The sequence below is a fragment of the Acyrthosiphon pisum genome, chromosome A2, assembly GCF_005508785.2.
Source record: "Acyrthosiphon pisum isolate AL4f chromosome A2, pea_aphid_22Mar2018_4r6ur, whole genome shotgun sequence".
Classification (NCBI taxonomy): domain Eukaryota; kingdom Metazoa; phylum Arthropoda; class Insecta; order Hemiptera; family Aphididae; genus Acyrthosiphon; species Acyrthosiphon pisum.
The window spans coordinates 62,391,919-62,403,159 of NC_042495.1; the positions used below are offsets into that span (position 1 = coordinate 62,391,919).

Consider the following 11,241-nt stretch of genomic DNA (forward strand, 5'->3'; position numbering starts at 1 on the left):
ATTATTTTCAGAATTATCAATGAAAAAATCTGAAAATTGTGTGTATTTTGATTGGCTGTAACTTGGTCAATTTTGGCCTTAGAAAGTTTGTTCAACTACCAAAATGCATTAAAAAATTTAAGAATTTAAGAAAGCATTTAAGAAAAAAAAGTTGTATTGCGCATGCGCAAGTCTAATTAAGTTAAAAAAATTCTTAGGCCATCAAAAAGTGTATTTTTATGTCATAACAACCAAATAGAAAACAGAATTCAAATTGCATTGCCCTACTCAAAGATATCGAGTGTTCTCAATTAGCGATTACACACTGAATATATATATATATATCATTATAATTGAGATGGCCCTACAACCTACGTGATATTGCTTATTGCTATTGCATTGTCCATTGTTATCGCCAGTATCAAAAATAGCTCAGAACGTATGTATGTTGATTTGTGCACGTATGTAATATTATAAATATTATAAAGAGTAGACTGTATGATTCAAAAAAGATTTTTGAGATTTTTATTAGGAATTTTTTCTTCCGCTTTCAAGGGTTTTTTCATAACTTTAGGTTTCCATCATATGGTGCAGGCCGGTTTCACTTCTTTACAGGACACATGGTATAGTTCATTTTTAAAATTGATAAAATAATATTTATATTTATAATATTTAAAAAATAATAATTAAATATTTCAGATACAGTACACATATTATTATGCCAATTAAACAATTATTTTATTCTTGAAAATCAAAGCAGAGGCACTATTTAGATCTTAACTTAAATAAGAAATTATTTACCTGAAAAAGTTGAAATAAATATCTTCCCCGTTTTGCCACCAATGCTAATAATGTATCAAAATGTGTACCATCAGTTGTTTCACTATAGGGAACACAAAGTGCAAAAGTAAGAATATCCAACATAGCAGATACCACTAACGCACCTGTTCCACGTTTCTTAGAAAAAAAAGTAAGTTATGTTAAATTTAGTTTTTTACTTAGACTTATGGATATGAAACTTACTATATGTTCCACCCACATATCGAGCAATGATTCTAAAAAACTAGAGGTAGCCAAAAGGGATGCTTTATTAAGCTGCTCTTGTCGTATGTCACTGTCACGATGCATAGGTTGCATGAGAGTACATATCATATCTAAAGCAGCATGAGTTATAGCTTCATGATCCCTTTTTAATGCTCGAGTCACTTTTCTTCCAAGTTTGTCTTTAAGCCTAGAAAATACATTATTTATATTTTTTTAATAAATATTTATAGACTTTGATACATTAGTACTTGTTTTGTATGTTTCTATAACAAATAAAATGATATTTACTCTAGAATTTTAAGAGTGAAAAAAGGTTATTTATTTAACTTAGAAATTGTTATTTATTATCTATAAAACTGACTATTATGAATCAAAATTTAAAATTATATATAATAGACTATAGTTAACACATTCGTAGCTGGTCATATTTGTATACGTCATGTTTACATGTGCATAAGAAAATCAAGATTTTTTTACTGTCGCCTATTTGTTAAAAATAGAATTATCAACATGTAACTTAATAATATTTATAGGTAACGTAAATGAAAGATAAGTTATTTATACCTTTTTATAGGTAACAATGACTGAATTACAGTACATTGAAAAAAAAGGTGCAAATGACGTCAATAGGTGTTATCCAAATATGTGAACTATACAAAATTACGCCAATTGATATTATCTACAGCAGTAGTTACCATTCATGATTTTAAAATTTTTAATTGTGTAGCATTTTACAAACAGGTAGCATAAATATGTAAACAAGATATTATACTTTTTTACTATCATAGGCCTACGCATATTTTTATTTCAGATGCAGCATAAAAATAAAGCGGTCAAAGTTCGTTATCATTGAGCAAAATTTTTAATTACCAGATAAATGTTGTGATAAGATATCATTTTCTCAACAAATAGTAATGTATTTTGAATAAGCATTTGAAAATTAATATTATAAGTATTACAATTTATAATTCAACGAGAAACAACTGGTTCAAAATATTCCTCTCAATCCAACACTTATTATGGTCTATTATTTGCTACATGTTAAGTAAATATCAATAATTTGACCAACTCGCAATCAGACCAAAATACAGATGTATGTATATATATTATATATTTATATTTGTTACTTGTTATTTCATTATTATTATATTCTTATTTTTGTTTATTCTTTTCCCCTTTACTTATATTAAATGTCTAGTTTTTACTTTATAATTCATATGAGTTATATTTCATTATATTTACTAAAAGGGTGTTTACCCGTTGATTTATAAATATATAAATATATATACAGCCTATGAACTATCTGTCTACATCTATCTACAATTACACCCTAAGAGCGTATGACTATTTGTGTATTATCATTAGTAAATGCCAGTCAGTGGTGCAGCTAGAAAACAATTTTGGTTGGGGGTGGGAGGGTTATAACACAACCCCCCCCCACCCCCTCTGGTTGTGCCACTAATGCAAATTAAGTTGTTATTGTATAATGCAATGTTGAATGTTGATTGCTGAAGATAAAAAGTGTAAGCAAATATTTTAATACCTATTACATAATATTAGAATGATAATAATAATATAAAATACAGCTTGCATACAAGAAACATAATTTTAAACTACATACTCTGGTAACATGATAAAAGTAGAAAAGCCCGCTTTAGTAGCAAATAATCTTCTCAAAGCATGAAATTGCGCCTCTAGTTCATGAACAGCAATCTCATTCTGATCACCTTGATGAGCAATTATTGACGTAAGAGCCATGACTATTAATTTTTCTTTATTTTCAGTAAATAGTTTCTATAAATAAGAAAATTTACATTTAAATTTAATATTAGATTATTGAAATATATATTATTTCTTTTTGAAATAATAATATACTAATAATCTTTTGAATTCAATTAAATTAATAACTAAATACAATAACTATTTAGCATCATTAACTTATAATTAATAAATTAACTAGATAAATAAAAACCTAATTAAAATACAGTATACTTAAAGATTAATCCATTAAAGCAAGATAGTAATCATTTATTATATAATATGAATACAGAAATAACAAATATAATTTTGTATTCTCACAGGACTCAACATTACATTTTATTATATTAAGTCAGTATCAATTTATTTGTTAAATAAAATAAACACTTTAAAAGAAATTTTGCTAGGTAGGTAGCAGTTAAAAGCTCAGTTTTCAGTACATTGTTTATTAACCAAATAATTTAATTTAATGCCTTCTTGAAATCAGAAATGATTGTAACTACTAACTATAGTAATGTTTTGTCTATAAAATAAACAAAAACTAACTGCACAATTTTATGCAATATTTTCTTCAAATAATAAGTTAACATTATTCAAATTTTATGATAAAAAATTCATTTTTAGAAATAATAGTAAAAAGTATTACCTAATGTAAAACATTGTTCTTATTTTTATTTATAATTGTATAACTTACATCTTCAGAAACAGAATGAATTAAGCCACTGTACTCAATATTAGCATTAAATCTATCCAAAACTTCAGCAAATGACTTTCTCGGTGGAGGTTCTTTAATACACTTTAAATGGTTAGATTCAATCTATCAATAAAATAACATACATTTATAATAAACAATACTTAAAAAATTGAATAAACCACCTTACCTCTTGATCAGGTGATACATTAAAAGGTATAAGTCTTTTATCTCGAGGAGTAGGAGAAAGTTTTACATGTATATGATGATTTCCAGATGACCTTACACTATCTAATAAAGTAGCCAGGAGGGAATCTCTATAAACGTAATAAGTATTATTAATCTGTAAAACATTCATTATGTTTAGTGTTGGTTAAGTACCTATTGGTAGCAGTGTATGAACGACATGATGAATCTGCATACTCAATACAGAACTGTTGCGCATCAACTGGATCTCGTATTAAAGCAAACACAGATGACAATGGCCTTAATGTGACAACCGTATATGTTTGAGGATCTCTCTCCAGTAAACAAACTTCACTTAAGCAAAGTAATCTCCGTTGAGGACATTCTTGATGTCTAGGAACACCAATTTTTTTTACTTGAAACTCACAAACAGATGTAACATGTTCATCTGAACTATATCGCCCAAGTCTTTTGGCCAAAAAATCGTCATGTGTAATACTGTGTCGAAAAAATTCTATAGGTATTTGTAAGTATATCATAGCTCTTTCCTTGACTTTTTGAAATATTTCTTCTCTATTTGAGCTGATGAATAAATGCTAAACAATTATGTCTTATTAATAAATAAATACTAAAATCAAAACGTTTGTATTTTTACCATTCTTCCATAAGGCCGTGATATAATAACAAAACCACCTGGGATATCTTCAACATGCTGAATAGCTTCTATGTCCTTGTATCGATAACTAGCAAGAACTTGAGCAGTTGCAGTATCTAATTGATCAATAGAAATAGGAGTGACATTTATAGTTACTGGAAGTCGAGTATCAGACCAATGATACTTCAGAGCTTCATAATTCTATAATAATTTAACAGTGTCAACTAACAAATCTAAATTTGTATACAATAAAAGAGACTATAATTATTTTATAGCTCACATATATTTCTTCTTGACCACGTTCAGAAAATTGATGTCTAAACTTGAGAGCATCAGTTAATAAGTTTGAACGAAAATCAGTTGAAAATTTAAATTTATCAAGTTTATTTTTGTCTCGAACAGATAACACAAAACCACCTGCATTTTGTGGATCCACTTGTATAGATATTATTTGGTTATATGAGTATCGGTTGGTTATTTCTAAGCTATTTGGATTATATGTTGTAATACCATGAGTACCAACACTAAATATTCTTTTATATCTGAAAAAAGATAGAATATTTTAAGTGGAATAAATAAATATTGAATTACTATTGTTACATACTTGCCCCTCCAAGAGTGTTTCGTTACAAAGTAACAAACAACATCTGTGTTATTTGGAATGGGTAACATGTTATCATCTAAAACAGACAAATGTATTGTAATAAACAGAGGATGTCATAAAATAATTATCAAGTTATTGATAAACATACAGGGTGTTCAATTCACAATGATCATTAATCAATTTATAATTTAGTTAATCTAATTTTTTTTATACTTAATATACAAAACATTACAAAAATATATTTTCTACCAACATTAGTAGGTAGTTGTATTAAAAAAAATTGATATGGTACACAAAAATTGACAAGATATGGTCGTGTAAATTAAAGTGTAGGTTTATAAGAAAGGAATGGATAATGCATACTATACAAAATATAATAGGTACATTAATAAATTTAAAGTATACTTAATTTATATTTAATATTTGAGATAAAAAAAATTACAAAATATTTAAAATATTTAAATAGAAGATTATTTATATTATAGTATGTAGCATGTATTTACCTATTATTATATTATGCATTATATGCTTATGGTTATAAATAGGTACTATTAGGTAAGTAGTATACTAAAAGAATTTGTTTTTTTAAATAAAAAATATACTGTAAATATACTGTAAAAAGAATATTTAAAGACAATTATACCCTAAAAATGTCCTTACCTTTTAGACTTCTTGAGATCATTATAATATGTTGTTTATAAAGATTTTAAATTTCTAAATAATAAACATTCAAACGTTTAAGACTAAAAAAAATATGAGCATAAAAAGTGTACAAAAAATATATTAATTTTCATTAATTTTGGATTATGTAACAATTAATCATAAATTACTATTTAATTAAATTGGTATTTAGAAAAACAGATATTGAATCCCAATAAAAAAAATATTTTCAAAAGACCATCCAATGTATTGAACGAAACAAAACATGGCATAGTTCAATCTAGCTAATCAATCGAACAAAAAAGTATATTAAAAAGCAAAAAAAACGAATACAAATAAAATGTCATACTTCCTGGCATTGAAATGTTTTGAGGGTACACAGATTCTTAAATCATTGTAGAGCAAAATATAAACTCTTCAATAAAAATATGTCAAATGTTAATTTGAATAGGGTTATTGGTTGAAAAACTTTGAATAATAACACACTAGTTGTTAGCACTTAGCAATTATTTAGCATGTCGTAGCTTCATTTCAAGTTAACATTTATTTTTTATCAGGGTATAAACTTTTAGACGACGATTGCTGATTGTCGATTGATAATAATATTTCAATGCTACCAGACGGCAAAAAAAAACATTTATATCACTAGAAAATAACAGTTATCAGATAAATCCGTGTATTATCATTATAACAAAATTATATTTCCGTTCGACTTGGAATAAACAACAAATCACATTATCACTAACCGCCAAATTTAATTTTTAAATTTTTTCATAAAATATTATATTTTTTATTATTCTCCTAATCTCCATTGGCGCAACTATAGGGATATGCTGAAAGGACTTGTGCAACCCCCCCCCCCCCCCAAAAAAAAAAAAGACTCCATTATATTTTGATTGTTTTGAAATAAAAGTAATCAATAAATACAAAAATGTTGTACCATATACCTAGAACCTATATGGCTATATATTATTATTGTGTATCGAGGAATAAATATGTAGGTACTTCGCTTTTATGTCCCCAGCTATAACATAATATTATGAAATAATCTTTAGCTTATTTATTGTTGGACAGGACAGGTCACAGATACGTAGTTATTACTTATTAGTGTAACTACCTATAGTCATAATATTATTATATTATCGGTTGACGAAATAACTTTGAACATAAGATAACGACATTTTATCTTTATCTTTGGCAGGATGAAAGACTGTCTATCTGTCTATGAATATGAGCGCATTGATATTGTCTCCTTGTTTATAATTTGCTATTGAAGTATATTGATTATTATTTATTGAATAGGTATACTATTATAATAGGAATCATTTATCACAAAATATTTGTTTTTTAAATGTTGTACATACCTACGCGTCTTACAAATGGTGCGTAAATTTGCGCTTAAGCCACCTGTGATCTGTATAGCTCTAAAAATATATTTCTTTAATCTCTACCCTGGTGCCACGGTCTTATGTTATACAGGTTTTTATCTTATTATTATTGGTGTTATCTATAATCTATATAACTTTAATGTACTCGATATAGGTATAGGATTACTGCAGCGTCGCGTAAGTTTCCACACCACCTATGCTTGTTAAACGACATTGTATCACACTGTCCATATTGACATTGTTTAAAAGCATGAGGTATTACACGTGGTGCGTTTGTTTTTATTGTGGTGTCCTCTGTAGGCTAAACCACATTGCAAGCGAGAATACGTTAACGCCGGTCGACTTAAATAATATTGTAATTTACATATAGATCGGTATATATAAAGCGAAAACTGCACTTCTCTTGTAGGTATAATATTTTTCGTTATTTTACAAAAATAAAACATATTTTAATATAAATAAATAAATATCGAATTTAATGGCATTCGCACATTTTCGGCTTACCGTCTTAGCGTTGAATTTTAGTATGTTTCAGCCTCTGGAAAGGCGAGTTAGGCTACTAGAGTCGAGGGATTTATATTTCTCACATAGCATTTTAAGTCCAAGAGGAGTATAAAGATACAGTAGTTTTAATTTATTAGTATGATATCACCCCGATCCTTATTTAAAATTCAACACTGTCGTAATATTATAACTATAGCTACCTATATATTATTATTGTTACTATTAGGTATTATTATATTTATCATACTTTTATTATGTATTTAATATTATATTATTATTTAGGTATCTATTATTATTTAGAGATAACCAAAGTCCTATTTCTAAGTATCCTACTGCTTGTCACTATTCCTATTTCCTATTGGTCCTCTTTATTCAACTTGTTTTAAATGTCGTGAAACTCATTCATAAACATTTTTTTACAGTCCTGGAACAAAGTGTTTATTTTGTGTGTCTGACGCACAGGGCCTGATTTAGGCATTTTGTGGCCTTAGGCAAAATACAAAACGTGGCCCCTTATTAACAGTAACGTTTATAGCCCTATCCTCCAGAAACGAGTTGTATAAAACAAAATAATGGCAAATACCTACAGTTGCCCAAATCAAAAATTCTGCCAAAACAAACACACACATGTTTCTCCCCCTACCAAAAAAAAACCTACAAACAAAACAAAAATAGCTAATGGCCTAAGTTTCCGGGCTTAAGCTCAATAAAAAAAAAAAACATACATACTTACACTTTCACAAACATAATTATAATGTTATACATTTTTTATCTCTATACAGACTACAGATTTCTTGTACCTATTATTTATTAATTACCTAATATATATATTATTGATATTGAAAACAAAATTAAACATTTCTTTTTTTATATTATTTATTAACTGTAATAAACAATACATTTTTATATTTATAATAGAAATAATTAATAAGCTATTTTATAATATTACTTTTTTTGCTTTTTTTTTTAATGCAAATTAATTTATTATATCATCGAAGTTTAAAGAAGATGTAAGTTCACTTTCTATTGATAGTAAACCTAAGTTATCAATTCTTTCTTATAAAAATAGACTTTTATTTATTTTCATTTACATTTTTACGCTGATAAGGATTAATTATTTAATTTTTTTGAAATATTATATGTTTCTCATATTTATTATATACGATGAAAGAAATACTCTGAAAAAAAAAAATAATGTTCATAAAAAACTGATGCCCTCTAATAACGGAGGCCATAGGCAGTTGCCTATCCTGCCTTGTGGTAAATATGGCCCTGGTGACGCAGGCCGGCAATAGTTGGTGATGTATTTGGTATGAAGATGAAATGGTGAGGGGACGACAATATTAAATAAATACATTTTACAAAATACATACATTAATAAATAAATAAATAAATAAATACACACATAAATTAATCATCTTACTTGGTCTAGGCATCTATAGTTTAGCTTATTTATGCACCAACCAAAACTTATATTAAAATAATTCCTTATCGTCACTTGGACTTAATAACTTTTCTACAAAGCTTGACGGGTGTTGAAACATTGTAGGCGCATAAAAATATTTCAGTCTTCAGATCTGTGGTCTGAGAGATATAATTCTTCGTTAATATTGCATTCATTGTTGATGTGCGTGTGGCTATGAATCTAAAAAGTGTAATATTTTTTTATGTTGAAAATAATAAGAACTTATACATTACAAACGAAAATAAACTTAAAAAAGTTAAAAAGATTGTAGAAAAAATTTTAGAAAATAAAAATTATAACAGTTATCGGAAAAAATATAAATATTATTAATGAATGTAAAAAGTAAAAACTGATGTATTATATTATACAAATGTAGGTATTTTGAACAAAATTAAAACGTTGATTACATTAATAACATTAATAAGAAAATTAAAAACTAGGCAGCATACCTACTATTGAGCCAGCATATGTATTATTTATCAAAATAATAAATAATAAATATGAAAAACTAGTTTTTGTACGTTTGTTTATATTGTGTTTATGGCCTACACACGATACAAAAAATTAATACCAAGTAGGTATATAGCTCTCCACTAAGACTGCCGACTGCCCCTATTTACGTTCATAGTACATGTAGTATTTAAAAAAAAAATAAAACTATACTGAACAAGAAATTAACGATCTAAGTCTTCCTGTTAAAAACTATTTTAGTTTTAGTTTAAATCTGTTAAAAAGTACCTACTCAACCGAATAAAAATAATTGTAATGGCATTATTGATTTAGGGTATAGTTGAGTTCTTAGAGGTTGGACCACGTCGTCTAGAAGTGTGAACTAGCAGTAGCTTAAATAAATACAATATTTACTGGCCCATAATTTTAATATAAAAGGATTTTTAATATTTTTCATTTGCTTTTGAAACAATATACTAGGAGCCTTCTATTAAATTTTCAAGCTTTTTTATCCAACAAATAAAATTTTATTGATATTTTTAGAAAAAAAACTAAAAAAAAATGGAAAATAAAAATGTCCGTAAAGAGCTCAAAATACATCAAAATATTTTAAAAATGTTATGGTGTATAGAAAATGCTAAGATAAACATTCAGTCAAAATTTCATGTATCTACGGTAATTTTTTTTAAAGTTACACCAAAAACCAAATTCAATTTTGTGAAAAATCGATTTTGCGTAAAAATTCCCGTTTTTCCTTAATTTTTCTTTTGTTTTTCCCGGCGCTTTTAAAAACCACTGGGAAATTTAAATTTTGACCTCCCCAATGCACCAACGATATTCACTTTCTGATCGAACAAGATACTGAAGTTGAAAATCGTAGCATTATTTCGACTACTTATCGTGTACACAGACACAAAAAAAAATAAAAAATAAAAAATAAAAAATAAAAAATAAAAAAATAAAAAAATAAAAAAACACACATCATTGTAAAATCAATACATTCATCGTTCCACTCAGAATCTAAAATAAAATTATTGTTTTCGAAAAACGATTCTATGCGAAGATTCTGGTCTGTCAGCCTATGTAATTATATTACTAAAAATAACTTAAATCGTTATTCTTGGTTTTAATATGTTATTTCGTCCAAATTTGAATTTAAAATGTCTATATTTTTTAGATTCTTTTGGTTGCAGTATAAACTATTTATGAGACTCTTTGTTTTACATTTTCAATCTTTAATGATAAATATTAAACATTTTATAATTTTAATTACTATAATTGATAATTTTCGAGATTTTGATAAATTTTGTCAAAGTTGAAATTCAAATAGTTATTAAGTTGAACCTGAATGTATTTGTAATGTATTGTTTTTTTGAATTTGTACTTTTGAAAACTATTGAGATTTTTAAATTTTGACCTCCTGAATTCACCAACTAGATTCACTTCTCCATGCGCGGATCTAGAAGATTTTAACAGGGGGTGCTCAAAAAAAAAGGTGGGCAAGTGGGTGTCATTCTGCTTTACAGTAGGTTACAATTGGATCACTGTATAGTCTGTAATGGATGATGTTAAATTTGAATTCAATGATACAATATCATTGTATAAGAAAAACGGTTCTGAGCGTTTAAAATTTAAAATATCCGTAAACAGCTCAAAACGGCTCAAAATATTTTGTACATTTTATCAAGGATGGGAATTGATAAGATGTTATAATATATGATGTAAATTTTAGGTATATCTACAAGTATTCGTGTTTGAATTACAAGAAAATAAGAAAATCGCTACATGCATGCTTACTCATGCCTACTTGAGAAATCGAGAGATACACAACTATGTAAAAATTTAATTTAACTATCC

At 26.9% G+C, this 11,241-nt stretch overlaps 1 protein-coding gene across 2 annotated transcripts in view; it reads right to left on the bottom strand.

Annotated features, from left to right (window-relative positions):
• The window catches only part of LOC100167963 (dnaJ homolog subfamily C member 13), a 19,472-nt gene extending 13,341 nt beyond the window's left edge, over positions 1 to 6,131 (bottom strand). The window contains exons 1-11 of one of the 2 annotated variants that reach the window (XM_016803039.2): positions 5,927 to 6,131; positions 5,578 to 5,631; positions 4,918 to 4,993; positions 4,594 to 4,855; positions 4,314 to 4,514; positions 3,854 to 4,254; positions 3,663 to 3,789; positions 3,476 to 3,598; positions 2,645 to 2,817; positions 1,003 to 1,210; positions 781 to 936 (exon numbers count right to left, since the gene is read on the bottom strand). In XM_016803039.2, coding sequence (XP_016658528.1) covers positions 781 to 936; positions 1,003 to 1,210; positions 2,645 to 2,817; positions 3,476 to 3,598; positions 3,663 to 3,789; positions 3,854 to 4,254; positions 4,314 to 4,514; positions 4,594 to 4,855; positions 4,918 to 4,993; positions 5,578 to 5,599 — 1,749 coding nt within the window. In that variant the 5' untranslated portion in view covers positions 5,600 to 5,631; positions 5,927 to 6,131. The remainder of the gene's footprint in view (positions 1 to 780; positions 937 to 1,002; positions 1,211 to 2,644; positions 2,818 to 3,475; positions 3,599 to 3,662; positions 3,790 to 3,853; positions 4,255 to 4,313; positions 4,515 to 4,593; positions 4,856 to 4,917; positions 4,994 to 5,577; positions 5,632 to 5,926) is intronic. The other variant, XM_001949907.5, reaches the window with a different exon arrangement.
• Positions 6,132 to 11,241: the final 5,110 nt, after the last annotated feature.